The following is a 16629-nucleotide window of genomic DNA, read 5'->3' as shown; positions in this document are numbered from 1 at the left end:
TTATGCTGCATAAGTTAATCAATAGGGTAAACACAACTAAGGCAATATGTACAAGAGAAAACTTCTCTCTTTCTCTGCATAAGTTAATACAATATATAGCAAATACCATAAGTTCAAGAGAAGACTTCTCTCTCTCTCTCTCTCCCTCACTTCTCGATCAAGAATCCACCACCATTGATGCTAGAATAGAGGTCGGGAAAATTAAAAAAGAAAAGGTAAGCTCACAAATGGAAAACAGTCATGCCGGGATGAGTCAAAAGCTAGAAGTCTCTGGTATACTCAAAAAGGCTGTAAGAATCTCATTCTCAAACATCAACTTCATGAGATTCATCTTGCTAACCTCCCTCCCTCTCTTCGGTATCATGGTTTTCTTCGAATTGATCCTTGGAAGGACACTCGTTAAAGCCTCCAAAATCACGGAGCCGCCCTATAGTTACTTCTACCACGGCTGGCCACTGCCATTTTTTTTACAAGGCCGATTATCGAAGGATTTTTGTGTGGATTTGATACAAGTGGGGTTCTTGTATTTTTTCCCACTTCGTCTCCTGGAGCTCTTCAATGGGATTTTAACTGTTGATTCAGCATCGAAGTTGTACACCGGGGAGAAACCGATGGCACTGGGATTGATGGTGCAAAATTTCGAAGCCAGGTTCAAAAGCCCTTTGATCATCACGTTACTATGCGTTTTCTACACATCAAACTGTGTGATTCTTGGATCGATATGGATAGCGACGCTCTACTTCTTCATCGTAAGAAACATTTCCCATGGCTACTTCTTCGTCTCGGTATTATTTGCAGCAGCGTGCTTAGTTCTGCTAACGAAGTACTTGGAATGGAGCGCGATTTGGACCATGAGTATTGTGATCTCTGTTTTGGAGAAGGGCATATGTGGGAGGGGGGCATTTGCGCTCTCCGATCGTTTTAGCAGGGATAGTAAGGGTGACGGACTCCTTTTGATGCTTGTTTTCTTTCTTTGGGAACTCGGTTTGCGGTCGTTGTGCCTGTATTTCGGCTGCTACAAGAGAGTGGGAGGGGTTATCGTATCAGCTACCCTGATTTGCGTAGGAAATGTGATTAAATGGGTGGCTTGTATGATTTACTTCTACGATCGGAGAGATGGGTTTCTGGTGAATGTCGAAGAGAAAGTACAAGGAAAAGCTCAAGAAGTTGATAGAGAAACAGTGCTTAAAGAGACTGAGAATTTGCAAATAGTGATTGAACATACAAAACGAGAACTGGGTGATGCAAATTTGCAGCTAGTTTAACCTGGACTAAATTCTCAGTTATGTCTGTGATTTTTATTTTTTTACAATGTTTTTAAGTGTATTGGTAAGCCTCTTTTTTTTTTTGCGCAATGGTAAGCCTCTTTTGCAATGCAACTAAGTCAAAGTATGTCTACAAACCCTGTTCTGATGACTTTCACTTTGCATATTCCCAGTGTTCTAAAACAAGAAATTAAAGCGATTAATAGCTGGCAAGACCTATTTGATTAGGACCGACTAACGATTAATCGCCGATTACTAATTAATATACATAGATTAATCGCCGATTACTAATTAATATGTACTGATTAATCGCTAGTTAATCCGATTAGTTGCTCGAAGGTGGCTGACCGCCCGACTAGAGTCTAGTGACTTTTAGAACATTGCATATTCCCCTCGTTAGCTTGGTGTATTGCGCATGACAGTAGTTGATCACAACACAACTAAAGCAGCATCTAGAAAAAGAGATCCTCCATGGCCAACGACCAGTAAAACCATTGCAAAGGAGGATGGGGGCATGGGCTTTCGGGATTTTCGAGCTTTCAATGAAGCCATGCTGGCTAAACAATGCTGGAGACTTCTCTTGAACCCTCAAGCTTACTGGGCTAGATTCTTGAGAGGGATTTATTTCCCCAATTCTTCTTTTCTCCAGGCTGCTCGTGGAAGTCTTGCCTCCTGGATTTGGTTAAGCCTCCTGCAGGGAAGGAATCTTCTGACGAAAGGCCTGCGCTGGCAGGTTCAAAATGGGGCTTCAATCGACTTTTGGGAAGGTAAATGGATCCCCTCTACATCTAATTTCAAGATTAATACCCCCAAGCCTCCCAACTCTGTGATTGAGCTTGTGTCTGATGTGATTGACCATCAAAGGGGGAAGTGGAGCAGTTGGAAAAGGAGGTCTCTCCTGTTTAACTGGAAGCTATTCTCAAGATTCCTCTTCCAGTTTTTCAGAGGAATGATAAGCTGATTTGGCACTTTTCTAACAATGGCATTTACTCAGTTAAATCTGGTTATCGTCTTGCCTTCGTGCCAAAAACAGATGAATGCAAACCAGGCTCTTCTTTTCGTCCAAACCCAAATCTGTGGAAAACCATTTGGAAGCTCAAGCTTCCCAACAAAATCTGTATTTTCTGGTGGCGTGTGTGCAAGGATAGTTTAGCTTCCAAGGAAAACCTTTATAAGAGGAAGTGCGCACCTTCCAACTTGTGTCCTCTGTGCCATTTGCAGGTAGAATCAACTGATCATATTCTATTTTCTTGTTCTTGGGTGCGAGCTGTCTGGTTTGGCTTTAATATTGATCATGGAGGTGTTTCTAATCAACCTGACTCTGCCCTTAAATGGACTTCATCTATCATTGATTCTATTCCTCCTAAAGATGCTTGTGATGTGATCAGTCGTGTTGCCTTTATTGCGTGGAATATTTGGAAAGCGAGAAATGAGTTTATCTTTCGACATGTTGCGGTTAATCCTTTGGATACCATGGCTAGGGCTAGCTTTGCCATGTCTGAATTCTGTACCTCGGTTGTGACTCCACAAGTCCACATGGATAACCATCCGGTAGGGAATGCTCCCTCATCGTGGAAGGCTCCGGACTGCAGGTCTCTCAAGGCCAACTGTGACGTCGCTCTAAAAGGCAATTCCTCCCCAGGGAAAATTGCAGTGGTTATTCGGGATTGGAAGGGCATTATTGTAGATGGGGTGGCTAAGTCTGTTTCGGCTCTCTCTTCGCTCCAGGGTGAACTTTTTGCAATTCGGGAAGCTTGTTTAATGATGACAGCATTGTGTCGTTCTGGGGTTGAAGTGGAGTCTGATAACAAAGTGGCTATTCATCTAAGTGTCTCGGAGCTTGTCCCACCATGGCAGGTCTCAACTTTGGTTCAGGATATTCGACAGATGGTGGCCACAAGCAAGCTTATTCTGAGATGGGTTCATCGAACGGCTGATTGTTTAGCTCATTCGGTTGCGTCTTTAGCTTTAAGGGATTCTCTTCCTTGTAATTGCGTGGCTCTGCCCCCTTTTTCTCTTGTTTCTGTTTCTCAAGCCATTTGGCTGTGTAGTCTCGTTAGACTTTATTGAAGATCACAAAAAAAAAAAGGTTATCAACCGCAAATAGTGGCTTTGGCCAGGGCAACATGAGAGTCCAATACTTGCAATTGACAAATAAATCATCTATTAAAAATATTAAATTGCAATTAATAAATAGTAGTCAGTTCAACAATATTCTAACCAACGAACTTTTCTTAACAACAAATCACAAGAAGCAAAAAAAAAAAACTTTCATCTTTATGGTGATGAACGGTCAGAGCATCTCCAACCCACCCTCCGTATTTCTATTTTTTCCTTCAAATCTTCTTTTCCAATCCTTAGTTTCATGATTCACATATTTAGAAAAGACAGTAATAGAAATGCGACGACATACTTCTATAATTCCGACGTTTGAAAGAGACAATAATAAAAATGTAATTTCTGAAGATACATTCAACCAAGTACCACATTGCCAGAGTGAGTGAGAATCTAATCCCTCTATTATCCCATGGTAATCTTGGATTTCTAGCTTGAAAAAATGAAAATGTTGATTTTGATAAATTTTCAAAGTAATTATTTCATCCATAAGATTACTGAATTAATTTTAATATTAGAATGCAATTAATTTCGGTATTGTATTCTTAGAAATATAATTAGTACAGTATTCCAGAAAATTTAGAAACTTAATTTTTAATAATCATATTTCTATTCCTACTGAGATTCGGTCGTTCAAACATAACTTATGTATTTTTTATCCTGGAAAGTTGGGAAAACAGAAAAACAAAAAATCCTTTGTATTAAAGTGTGTAATAATACTACCATCTTGAACTCTGCTTCTTCACAGACTAGGGTTTCTTCTCAGTCGGTTTCTCTCTCGTCCCTCGGCTCCCGATCACGAGTGAAGCTCCGATCCCTATCGATCGCCGGCTGGGCTTGCTACGATCAGTCCAGGTATATCTCTCTCGCTTTCTGTCCCCGTCTCTCTCTCTGTCTTCATCTCTCTCTCTCTCTCTCTCTCTCTCTCTCTCTCTCTCTCTCTCTCTTGTTGTGTGTATGCGGGTGTGGGTGTGTGTTCGTGCGTTGGTTCATACATGCATATCTCTACCTATATGTTCACTTTTGTATCTACAATTATACGTACACTGGGCGCCCAAATTTGTGGCCTACCCGATACCCGTATATATCTGTTTGAACAAAACCACGAGACCTGACAGGCAAGGTTTCCACACAAGTTCAATGGGACTAGAATTGACAACTAGGAAGAAAGGATTCCAGTTTATTCGTCAGCGTTCACCGCGAATGAAAAATTCTTGATACATCACAGATACAACCACAGACATAGATGATACAACGGGCAACCATAAACAAAACCACCCAACAAAAAGCTCTCCTTTAGCACCTAATTCACCAAACGACCATAGATAGTCAACCACGCCCGTCGATCGGCTTGCTCCTAATTCACCAAGCTTTCCCTAGGGTTTCACATCTGTTGTTTTTATCTTACTTCCCAATTATTCGTCCATTAGTGTTTGTAGTTATTTTTTGATGACAAAAGGCTCTCCTTTAGTGCGTAATTTACCAAATAACCACAGATATTCAACCACACCCGTTGTTGATCTGTTTGCTTCTAATTCACCAAGATTTCCCTAGGGTTTCACATCTGTTGTTATACCTTACTTCCCAATTATTCCTCGGTTATTGTTTTGTAGATATTATTTGATATGTTGAGTTGTTTGTTTTATTGAATTTGTTTATTTTTTGTAGGAAGAACCTTTGGAGGCACAATCCACCATTGCTGGGAGTTTAAAAAATGGTAAGTTTTCTCGCAATTTTAGCTTTTCGAGTGAAACTTCCTGTAATTACTTGCTTCACTTGTTTTTTTTTTTTTTGGGGGGGGTGGGCGTTGAATTGATGGAATCTGCTTCTTTTTTTCTCCCATTTAGGTTAGTCACTTAGTTGCATGTTTAGGTTAGTTCTAAGGCATGTATTGACAGATGAATAATAATAGTTATCGATTTTTATGTTCTTGCTCGTTAGTGATTATAATTATAACAAACATATGAGCCTGTAAATTACCCAATTAGGCCAAGGACCACTTGGTCCAGTGATGGAGTTGCATCAGGCTGAGTATCATCATATTGGTGTGTGAGGTTCCGACATCAATTGTGTAGTTGGGGTTGGGTTTAGGTTACATCAATTTCCGATTACTTTTTGCAAGGTTGAAAAAACGAATTACCAAATGAGAAGGTTAGGTTGGGTGTGGTGGGTTGCAGAGTTATTTTTTTGCCTGTGGTGAATACTCGGGTACGTTGAAGTGCCATCTTGGACCCTTTTCATGACACGGTTGGTTGTTGTGACTTGATACAAGACGCCCTTAATAGAAGCATCCACCATCCATTTTGAGGAAGAAACATGTGTGTGTATTGTCAAACTTTTTCAGGACATGTGGTGGATGATACTTCATCCCATGAGGACCATGATTGTTTCACGTAAGTAAAGCATATGTGTCTGACATGCTTTAGTTACTCGTAACTTCAGTGTGCTTTGAGAAAGGGTTGAAGAAAAGTACGGTATTTCATACATTGTTTCTTACTGAATATACTCAAGTTATTGTATAAACTAATTGAATCAAGTTTTCAGGAATTTATCTGGTGGTTTTGTAGGTTAACTACTAACCAGTGCAACACAGAGTGAATTTATGCCGTAGTGTACACTGTATATTGTTCCTTTAAGTTGTATATTTTGATTTTCCTGTCTCCATCCCTCAAAACAAGAACAATATTTGCTGTAAGGACCATATCACTGCCATCTGAAAGTTGAAACTAAGTAATTTGCTGAAGTGAAATATGCTTCTTAAACAGATTGCTGCCATTGTGTTTCTAAATATGCTGTGTTTGCTTCAGGCAACTCTTGCTGATTCTTTCCTTGCTGACCTCGATGAATTATCTGACAATGAAGCTAATCTTCCTGTGAGTATCTTTCTCCTTTATTTAACTTGTATTTTGGTCAGGTTATAACGTTGTTATCTTTCCTGGGACAGGTTATACTTATTGGGCTATCACTGATATTTTTCCTTGTGAAAATTAATTTTTCCCTTTCAGTGTGAAGACAATGTCGATACGGAAAACATGGAAGAAGACGTAGATGGGGACATGGTAGATATTGAAAATCTTAATTACGACGATCTAGACAGTGTCTCTAAATTACAGAAAACACAGCGGTACATTGATATCATGAAGGTTAGTTTGTCCTATTTTGACACCAGATATATGTGTTTGCTGATTTTTTTTACTTCTTAATTCTTTTATGTTTCTTTAGTTCTGCATCCTTATGAATCTTATACTATAGGATTTTATCTGCATTTAAATTTCTAATGTTTTTCCAACCTTCTCCTGTAGTATCTTCAGGCTACTGTTACTAACATACTTGTCCTTGTTCTTCATTTGTAACTTGTCTATTTATCAACATCGCTGAGTTTCCTGATTTTGGATATTCATATGGGAAAACAGTTGACACATGCTCTCTTTTTGCAGAAAGTTGAAGATGCTCTTGAAAAGGGATCGGATATGTCAGATAATGGCATAGTTCTAGAAGACGATCCCGAGTACCAGCTAATAGTGGACTGCAATGCATTGTCAGTTGACATTGAGAATGAGATTGTTATCATCCATAATTTTATCCGAGATAAGTATCGGCTGAAATTTCCTGAGCTTGAATCACTTGTTCATCACCCTATTGATTATGCTCGAGTTGTTAAAAAGATTGGCAATGAGATGGACTTGACCCTCGTTGATCTCGAAGGACTTCTACCCTCGGCAATTATCATGGTGGTTTCGGTTACAGCGTCAACCACTAGTGGTAAACCACTTCCGGAGGAAGTCCTTCAAAAGACAATTGATGCATGTGATCGTGCTCTTGTTCTTGATTCATCAAAGAAAAAGGTCCTTGATTTCGTGGAGAGCAGAATGGGATATATTGCGCCAAATCTTTCTGCTATTGTTGGGAGTGCAGTTGCGGCAAAACTTATGGGGACTGCTGGTGGTCTATCAGCATTAGCTAAGATGCCTGCTTGCAATGTTCAGCTCCTCGGTGCTAAGAAAAAGAACTTAGCAGGTTTTTCTACTGCAACATCCCAGTTTCGCGTGGGTTATATTGAACAGGCAGAGATACTTCAAAGTACACCCCCTTCTCTAAGGATGCGTGCCTGCCGGCTACTGGCTTCAAAATCGACTCTTGCGGCACGTGTTGATTCTATTAGAGGAGATCCAACTGGGAAGACAGGGAGAGCCTTCCGCGATGAGATTCATAAGAAAATTGAAAAGTGGCAAGAGCCACCTCCAGCAAAGCAACCTAAACCTCTTCCAGTTCCTGATTCTGAGCCCAAGAAAAAGAGAGGTGGCCGTCGGTTGAGGAAGATGAAGGAAAGGTATTATAGTTACTCTGACTTACCTTGACATACTCTCTCTCTCTCTCTGGTAGGTTTGTTTGTGGGATATAATATGGCTGCCTGATTTTTGTTACTTAATGTTTCTAATATCAGATATGCTATAACGGACATGAGGAAGATGGCTAATAGGATGCAGTTTGGTGTCCCTGAAGAGAGTTCCTTGGGTATGTCTCAATAATTTTGGATCACTTAGAATCTTAGATGCTAGAAATTTGGATTACATAAACCTTTATATCCACTTTCACAGCTTAATCAGCAACTTTAAGTAGAAAGTATGTAAACTGTCTGCCCGTTTGCGGCTGCTGCTTTTTTTTTTATTTTTTTAAGATTACTACAAAGTGGGAACTCATTCCATGGTTCTATGCTACTTCTTGGAATAGGTGATGGACTTGGAGAAGGATATGGTATGCTTGGTCAGGCTGGGAATGGAAGGTTGCGTGTATCAGTGGGTCAAAGCAAACTCGCTGCAAAAGTAGCTAAAAAGTGGGTTTATTTTTTCTACCTCATTATTTTGTGTTAATTCTCCAGCCATAATGTATTGCCTAGTTGTTATACCCCTTTTTCATGCTTTTCGGATTTGATAAACCCAAGTCGTATATTTACTTATCAAAAAAAAAAAAGAAAAAAGGAAGAAGATAAACCTGAGTCATATATCATAAGCCAATTTTACTAGTTAATGGTTGATGTCATCCCTGACTATAGGTTCTCATGGAGGTTGTACTCTTTTCAGGTTCAAGGAAAAGAACTATGGAAGCAGTGGTGCTACCTCAGGACTTACTTCAAGTTTGGCCTTTACACCTGTGCAGGTTTGTTCCACTCCTTAACATTCCAAAGCATCTCTATTGATGTCAATTTGCATACATATTCTGATTGTCACATTTAGTATACTTATATCTGTGCATGCTGATTTAGCAATACAGGTATTTCTGACCATTTTTTGTGAAATTGGGTGGATAGTAAATTGCAATCTTGAAGGAACAATCCGTGTTTCTTTATCTATTTGCCCTTGAAAAATTCTACCGACCCTGAAAATACAGCTTGTTGTAGTCTCTTCTAGTGTTTCATGTTGGAGTAGATGATTAAGTCCTTTCCTACTTCTTCCAATCCCTTTTGTGAGAATCCAAAAGGCAAAGCTAAATCAGTTTCAAACAGACCTGGGTAGATCAGTATAATCTGTATTTGCATTTATAGAGCGTAGTTGTCCCAACTTTCAAATACATCTTAAGAAATTGTGAGCAGGCTTTAGAAGGATTTTGGGGCATTCGCTTCTGTTTTAATAAGTGTACGTGGCTACATATTGAAGCTGATCTGTAAAGAAAAATGTGGCTATCCAGTTGGAGTGTACCTTCATCGCGACAGAGTTCAGCTCTTTGTGGCTATAGAGTGTTTACGATTAAGCCCTCCAGCAAGTACATGACTCGGTGCTCACAGTTTATGCTCATGCTAGAGTTTTTTGTTTTTGTTTTTTTGTTCGGACAACCTTCAAAGCTTGCTACACGCTGGTTGCTTTTTCTCTAATAGCTAAATCTTTTTGGACAATTGGTCACTTCTCTTGGTGTCAGTGCTTTGACTTCAAGAGCTCTTTCACTTAGACCTCGTTTGTATTGATCACCGTCATATTATTTGTCGTGCGCGTCACTTGTGTTAAAATATCTGTTTACTGAGTTTGTTCTGTGAAGTCAGTTTTTCTTGTTCGACCTGTCCATCTCTTTGGGAGAAATTTATATTTGGTTATCGAAGCCATTTTTCATGTAAATATGCGCGTGTTTATATGTAGATAGACATCGTATGGAACATTTTTGTGTGATGCGTTTATGTAGTGATTCAGAACGTCGTTTTTCTGTGGCAGGGGATTGAGCTGTCAAATCCACAGGCACATGCAAATCAGCTTGGCAGTGGAACTCAAAGCACCTACTTTTCAGAAATAGGCACATTTTCAAAGATCAAGAGGACCTGAGCTATTCCAATTATGATGGTTGTTGCCCACTCCATGCCTGTCTGAGTGATAAAACTAGATATACTTTACTACAATGGAATTAATGATGCTGTTAGACACCGCGTGACTGATTTCTGTCCGTATCCCCTTTGGTACATGCTTTGTGTATGATACTTTCTTTGGCTCTTTTTCTGAGCATCTGTAACACATTTCAACTTGACTTGACAAATACTGTTGTTATGAAAGTGGATTTTTTTCCAACCAGATAGTGTGGGATGGCTGGATAAGTTCGAGGCTACTGCATAGTTTAGCCTTTTGGTGTTGAATGAATTAGCTAATTACTGATGTGAAGTATTGAGAGAAAGAGTCATTTTTTCTGTCTGACAAAAATTGGAAACCAGATCTGTAACTTAATTTCATCCTCCATTTTTTTGTCCTGTTAACAGGAATAACATCATCATTATATTATCTTTGAGGGAGAAGTTGATATGGATTGAAACCCCCCTATGGTTCAACACATGACGGTTCAGGGTCCCACATGTGATTTGTAAGTAATAGCTGAATCTATATCATTTGTTGTCCCATTTGGTGCATCTGCTTTTGGCGTCATTTCTTTGTTTTGAGAGTTTGTGCTTGTGTTTATGTAGTTCACTGTGTGCAGTTTGTGTGTGAAAATAGCTTACATAAGATAAGAAATATAAATGTCGAAAGTTGAATATGTAGCTTGAGTTTTGTTCATACTTGTTCAGCTCTTCTGACTCTTCTCTAACTGGCTAGTGGCTTATTTATACAGGAAAATTAGCCAGAAGTATGGTAAATAATTTCCATTTAGGGGAAGGACGCTAGCAAAATAGTTTTCAGCGGAGGTCCTTCAACTTTTTGAATTGTTGAGCCACAAGGCCAAAACATGTTTTCACGAACAAAACTACCCTAGGATAGGGTACCCTATGGTTGTAGGTTACCTTAATATAGGGAAGGGTATCTTAGGGTTTAGGCACTTTCATAGGGTTTTAGGATGCACTTTCCTGTTATAGGGTTTTAGTGTCTTAGACACTTTCATAGGGTACCCTAGGGTTTAGGATTTTAGGTACTTTCAATCTTTCATAAGGTACCTAGGGTTTTAGACACTTTCACTAACTTTCAGTTATTAGTGAACTTTCACTAGTTTTGCGAAAGGTGCATGTCCTTATGTTTGATTGCAAAAGGTGCTTGTCCAAGGTGCATGTCCTTGAGCTGAAAAAATGTTAATATGAGGGATTTTTGGCTAAGACTCCCTATTTATACCAAGTTAGGCAATGGAATTCTCTTCTTTTTAGAATAGAAATTTTTTTATTAATGAATCCCTCATTTGTTTGCTTTTTCCTGACTTTTGCTCTTTTTAAGGAATCTCTCATTTACCCAAAAAAGAAGCATATAGTTTTTTGAGAAGTTTCATGCTCTCATTTTTTGGACCATGAAAAAAGATTGGGAAAACTTGCATTATTTGCTTACAAACTCTTCCTTACTTTTTTTTCTTATTTCTTTTCTCAACAAATCCAAAATCCAAAATCAGCATTGAAGTAAGAGGATTGTGGATGCTAAGTTATAACACAGGTTGTCTGCGTAGAACATTGGAATCTTTGACACTTTTATCATTACATGATAGGTGACATAAAAGAACCTCTGCTTTACAATATGGTCTTAATAAATCCTTTATTTCAAGTATTCATGTCTGCCTTTTAGGTTAAAGAAATAATGAATTTAATTTTTTGTTTTTGAACAAGGCAAATCCTATTCTACTACTAAGAAAAGGGGGGATGGGGCTGGTTGGGTTTGAACCCTCACCTCATGCAATGAGAATAGGGCAACCCTACCACTTGGCTGCCACTCCATTTGCTAATGGAATTCCATACAGGGGTTAATTAGGCTTGCATTCTGGTGGTAGAACTTTGTATCTGGTTGTATCTTTACAGTAAGAATAAAACAGGAGCTTCCTCCTTGCCCATTCCAATCCATTGATCTGCTCCTGTGATAGCTTCACAAACTCCTGCCCCTCAACTGGGTCCAAACTAGAAAGCCCACTACTCCTAGGGCAAGACGCAGCTGAGACTTTTGGGTTCCAAACACAGCCTTCCATTTCCATCTCCCCAAATGAAGCAACAAATGGTGCATACTGGTAATTAACTGGGTATTTTCCCCCATGAGTTGCCCACTCTGATGCATCCCAAATTGTTGCGTAAACCGACATGGGTTTTGATGGGTAAACAGAGGAACTGGCAGAATTGTGAACAAATTCTCTAACTGGTACATTGTCCACTAGAAACCTGCATTGTTGGTTTAATGGTAAGTGTCATTTGTAGTTGTACTATTTTGACGGAGAACAAAAAACAACACATTCAAACAAGAATGCAAATGATTAATGAGGTTAGCTTAAACTTACATTCCTGGGAGAACTAAAGAAGAGGAGAAAATAATGAGCCAAGAATGTGTTACTCTCCCACAGAAACAGTAGTGCATTGAAAACCCGGACGTATATAGGGAGATGTTCTTTTTATAGGCAATATATAGGGAAATGTTTTGTGACCGTTTGGAGTGCAAGTCGCGAACGGGATAATATGAATACGAGACAATACACATCATAACCGAAGAGAGCAGTAAACTGTGTAGTTTGTTTTCTTACACTATATGGTGACTGTTCCAGAGGATGCTGTATTGGTGGAACTGCTGTGTCGAGTCAAACCAGAGGTAAATCTTCTCTTCTCTCCCTGTGTGGACACTTCCATTGCCATAGATATTTGTTTGCATTACCCAGTCTCTTCTCTTCTCATGACCAAGCAATTCAATGTCAATCTCATCATGGTTGTGAGGGTAAAGGTCTGCATTAGACAACTGCAAAATTGTTCCAGAGGGTGTGAATGTTAAAATTCACCAATTGTTTAAAAAACTTAGGGTATAAAGAGATGGCTATCAGGCTATCAAGCAAGACCAACACCCTCCTTCACGTGCAGCCCCATTTTGCACATGGGGATGGAAACATGCTTATGTATGTAGAGGCATAATGCAACAAAGTAGGAGAATTCAGTGTCATATAAATGCTGGCACTTGGCAGTGTGGTTGGAATCTGAGAGCTCCCAAGAACCAATCTTTGGAAATGCTTCAGAAGTCACCACTTGTGCCAAAACCCTAACTTATTAGGAAGGGTACAACGGAGAGGGAAGTTGCATCTAATAGCGGTTCGGCCTGAATTTGGGCTTAAACCTGGTACTACCCCGTGGTAGATTTGAATCCCTTGGTCTCACCAAATCCATATGTTTGATGCATGTATTATCGTTTCTAGTATGTGTGCACACCCCAAGGGGTTGTGGTGGTCAAGACTTGGGACTTATGATTAATGGGTTTACTCCCTCGTAGGTGACAGGTTTGGAACTTTGTAAGTGCTCTCAACTCGTGTGGGGTCAATCCATATGAGGGTGGCTTTAAATGGGTTCCCCACTAGTGGACGGTGATATTGCTCCCCCGCGGAGTTTAAGTTGGCCCTAATATAGTTGTCAAAGAGTTACCATGTCTAGTCTACTTTACGCAATACATACAGAGCCCTACTATGGAATGCCACTTGTCGATTTGAAACTGTACTGTGATCGAGTGGAATGTAAAGCCAGCTCTACGAGTGGAAAGGCTAGCTTACATAAAAGGCTATTACAACTCCTGATGTGAAACCAGATGGTAGCTTTATTGCAGCACTGAAGAATCCGTAGTTGTATTTGCTCTGCGAGACCAATCCAGAACCTGCTAAACAATTTGCGACGTTAGAACCCGTGAAACAAACTGTGAAAGCTAGATTTCAGTGATCAATTTTGAAGCTATTTTTGGGGAAATACTTGCCTGAAGATTTATCCAGGACGAGATTGGCATTGGACCCGTTATTCAGTATGTGAATATTTGAGTGTCCGAAGGATTCAGAGTAGCCTTGATTGATCGAGACACGGTTGAAGCGATTTGTTAAACTTGGAACAGTTGGAGGGGTGTAAACTGCACCGCGCGATGAGACTGTGGCAATGAGGGAGAAGACTAAGAGGCTTGAAAAGAGTAATTTCTCTTCTGCAGATGCCATGGCTCATAAGGTAGATGAAGGTTATGGTAGAAAGCCATGGCTATATACGTGGTGGGTACTTCATAGGAGTTTAGGCCTTTTTGCTTAGCTGTTGCAAGCTGGATGATACGTCTTTCGGAATTTAAATTTCATGGGGTGGTTTTCGCTCATTAATACGGAGTACAATGATTTGGAGTTGCATGTGGGGTGAGTTTGGAAATTGAAAGGATCCGGTGGTCAGCCCATCCCTTTGGATGGGGTCCATGTCATGGAAATTCGTGAATCTTTGTGGATTATTGTGTTCAACACAATTCTCCTCAACCTCTTTTTTGAAAATCTAGATGTTCGGGACAGCTTGCGCGCATCGGGCAAACCCTCCAGTGGTCCCTAGTTTGGGATGTTTGGTCTCGAACATGCGACTTTATGGAAGATAAGAACTTATTGCTTTTTCGTGCCCTCTTGGCCAAAAACCCCTTGGGTTTATTCTCCTCCACCCATTGGTTATAATACCATGTCATATTGTGCAATGGAAAGATAGTGGTGAGATCTTTTATCTCAACAAAATATCACCTGAACTCATTTTAGTAGGAGCCACTGGCTGTGGCCTGTGAGGCAGCTTTCGAAAACACAACTCGTGGGGGCATTTTTTAATCTGAATGGTTCAGATTCTATTGTGCTTGTGAGTAGTGAAAAAGTCTAGACTGTTGGTTTTTAAGCTCAGGTGGTGAGATTGCTGAGCTCGAGCCCAGACATTTCAATTCAAACTCGGACTAGAGAAGCCAAATTTCAGAGAATTCTTTCGTTGAAAGAGATGTTGATCATTTTAGCACCACAAACACATACACAAATACCCTCACAGTGCAAGTGACGTTTGTGCAAGTGCTTGTGGTGCTAGCATTTTTTACTCGACATTGTTATATGTTACTCCCTCCGTCCCTTTTTAGATGTCCTGTTTCGTAACTTCAACTTAGTAAAAAGATATTATCATTATACCTTTCACATCAATTTTTTTCTTTACTTTCCCTACTTACTCATCATCGTTATACTTTTACTCACTAACTTTTTAAAATGGAATATACTTTTAGGGACAAAATAGACAATCACTAACTTTTATTCACTAACTTTACAAAATGGATACTTATTAAGGGACAACCCAAAATGGAATACTGGACTTTAAAAAAGGGACGGATGGAATAATAAATTATGGGTACGTTTGTTTGATGACACCAATAGCGAAGGGCATCGGATTGATAGTGATCGAATTGATAACAACACATTTTGTAAAATTACATACCCAAGACATGTTTAATTCAATTCAAAATTTTATTAGTAAAAAATCAAACATTTACTCACGTTGCATATATTAAACTACAATTCGATACTCTTTCGACGACGTAACTTGAGAATAATTGTCAATTGATAGGAAACATGTACTCTTATGTATTTGATAATTGTTTGAGCATTTCTGTTTTTTCTATGGGGTGGTCATGAAATGGACATATCCATAAATGTTTGTGGGTCCTTATGCATCAATTTATTGGAGACCGACTTCTTGTTCACATCAGTGGGGTTGGTCCAAACTACAAAAGGGGAAAAAGGAACTGGGGATGGTGCTGTGCAGTAGTGTGCGCAGCACCGTGTTGCGCACCTCTGAGCCATCGAATCGTGCATTCGACGATTCGGATTTCATCTCGACAATGAACGGCTCTCGATTGTTGAGATGAGATCCGAGCCGTCGAATGCACGATTCGACGGCTCAAAGGTGTACACCTCACTGCACAGCACCAACCCGAAGTGGAGGCCCCTTTGGTCTAGCAGTTTGGGTCACAGCTCATGCTCGGCTTTACCCAACCAAACTGCATTGTGAAATGTCCAAAATGCCCTGCCTCCTTATGTTTTCTTTTGCTTTTTGTGATTATGCAATCATAGTAGGGCCAATTTGGGTGTATTGACCATTCAAGCAATAAATAAGTGCATTAAGAGTTTTTTTTTCCCCTTTTTTTTAAGGTACTAGGTGCAGAGGGGATGGACGGATGCAGATATCTTAGAATTATCTTGTGCCTGGATCCCACAGCTAAAATTTGTTATAAATCAGGTTTGTGATGTTTTTAGTTTGTTTTCCAAGTTTGTGATGTTTATTAATGAAATTTTCCCTAGCTACTTATTAAGGTTAAATGAGTAATTTTTTTATCAATTGTCACTTAAATATCATGCAATTTATATAGGGTTAGATCTCTCTCTCTCTCTCTCTCTCTCTCTCTCTCTCTCTCATAAATGAAGATACCCCCCTCTATTTTTTCCACACTCACATAAATGAAGATATCCCCCCCGCTCTATTTCTTTCCACACTCACATAAATGAAGATATCTGTTGTCTTCTCTCTAGGTATCAGGATGTAAGGTTGGGCGCGGTCACAGTAGCCCGTGCAATCCTCCCCCATCATAGGGCTCGGAATTAGCCCATAGGGTCCAGGTGGGCTTAATTATAAGTATCGATTGTAATAGCATGCGAAGCTTTGGGAGGGATTCAAGTGAAGCCGCGGGCCGGATCCGGGGATGAGGGTTTACAACTCCTTTGAGCTAAATTCCGAATGAGGGTTTTACTAAAATAAGGCCCAATACGAATGTGGATTTATCAATTGTCACTAAAAATAGGCCCACTACGAATGAGTGGGTTTACAACTCCTTTAAACGGGCTTTTTTTTCTTTTTTTTTTTTAATAACGGAGGAACAACCCTATTGCCAAACTACTAAATGGATCCGACTGTGCAATTCAAATCTTCAGGGGAACTCGCGCGGCCACATCAACACGGCCCTCCACTTACTTCATGGTACTCACCTTGTGGGGAATCGAATCTCAGATCTTGAGGAGTATTTTCAAAGTCTGGGCATCT

The 16629-nt window shown here is 39.8% G+C and overlaps 3 protein-coding genes across 5 annotated transcripts; 2 read left to right on the top strand and 1 right to left on the bottom strand.

Annotated features, from left to right (window-relative positions):
* On the top strand, positions 1-1385 carry LOC131311743 (uncharacterized). The gene has a single exon (XM_058339311.1). It carries the CDS (start codon positions 3-5, stop codon positions 1263-1265), a length of 1263 nt encoding a protein of 420 aa, XP_058195294.1. The 5' UTR covers positions 1-2; the 3' UTR covers positions 1266-1385.
* A 2671-nt stretch (positions 1386-4056) lies between these two features.
* On the top strand, positions 4057-15944 carry LOC131311741 (U4/U6 small nuclear ribonucleoprotein Prp31 homolog). 3 transcript variants are annotated; one of them, XR_009195558.1, is made up of 11 exons: positions 4057-4235; positions 5049-5097; positions 6188-6253; positions 6386-6523; positions 6818-7710; positions 7825-7895; positions 8112-8214; positions 8462-8537; positions 9581-9706; positions 10114-10214; positions 15744-15944. XR_009195558.1 is itself a non-coding variant. In XM_058339307.1 (10 exons), the coding sequence occupies exons 2-9, from the start codon at positions 5095-5097 to the stop codon at positions 9686-9688; spliced, it is 1458 nt and encodes a 485-aa protein (XP_058195290.1). In that variant the 5' UTR covers positions 4057-4235; positions 5049-5094; the 3' UTR covers positions 9689-9706; positions 10114-12535. The 3 variants fall into 3 exon arrangements, 2 of the variants coding, with proteins under 2 accessions (XP_058195290.1, XP_058195292.1); XM_058339307.1 differs by lacking the exon at positions 15744-15944 and having other exon boundaries at positions 10114-12535; XM_058339309.1 differs by lacking the exon at positions 15744-15944 and having other exon boundaries at positions 4101-4235; positions 5053-5097; positions 10114-12535.
* Positions 11267-14525, bottom strand: LOC131311742 (probable xyloglucan endotransglucosylase/hydrolase protein 33). Its single transcript, XM_058339310.1, has 4 exons — positions 13529-14525; positions 13332-13432; positions 12327-12535; positions 11267-11970 (listed from the first exon to the last, which is right to left on the bottom strand). The coding sequence occupies exons 1-4, from the start codon at positions 13755-13757 to the stop codon at positions 11565-11567; spliced, it is 945 nt and encodes a 314-aa protein (XP_058195293.1). The 5' UTR covers positions 13758-14525; the 3' UTR covers positions 11267-11564.
* Positions 15945-16629: the final 685 nt, after the last annotated feature.

Source organism: Rhododendron vialii, chromosome 12a, assembly GCF_030253575.1.
Source record: "Rhododendron vialii isolate Sample 1 chromosome 12a, ASM3025357v1".
Classification (NCBI taxonomy): Eukaryota; Viridiplantae; Streptophyta; class Magnoliopsida; order Ericales; family Ericaceae; genus Rhododendron; species Rhododendron vialii.
The sequence above is the reverse complement of the archived record's forward strand: the minus strand, read 5'-3'. Positions and strand labels throughout refer to the sequence as shown.

Bases quoted from the DNA above. Each gene is read 5' to 3' on its own strand.
- LOC131311743 (XM_058339311.1), top strand. From the start codon at position 3: ATGCTGCATAAGTTAATCAATAGGGTAAACACAACTAAGGCAATATGT.
- LOC131311742 (XM_058339310.1), bottom strand. From the start codon at position 13,757: ATGGCATCTGCAGAAGAGAAATTACTCTTTTCAAGCCTCTTAGTCTTC. The intron at 13,433-13,528 runs GCAAGTATTTCC...ATTGTTTAGCAG, and splicing joins CGTCCTGGATAAATCTTCAG to GTTCTGGATTGGTCTCGCAG. The intron at 11,971-12,326 runs GTAAGAAAACAA...CCAACAATGCAG, and splicing joins TGGAACAGTCACCATATAGT to GTTTCTAGTGGACAATGTAC.
- LOC131311741 (XM_058339307.1), top strand. The intron at 7,711-7,824 runs GTATTATAGTTA...TTCTAATATCAG, and splicing joins TTGAGGAAGATGAAGGAAAG to ATATGCTATAACGGACATGA. The intron at 8,538-9,580 runs GTTTGTTCCACT...TTTCTGTGGCAG, and splicing joins TGGCCTTTACACCTGTGCAG to GGGATTGAGCTGTCAAATCC.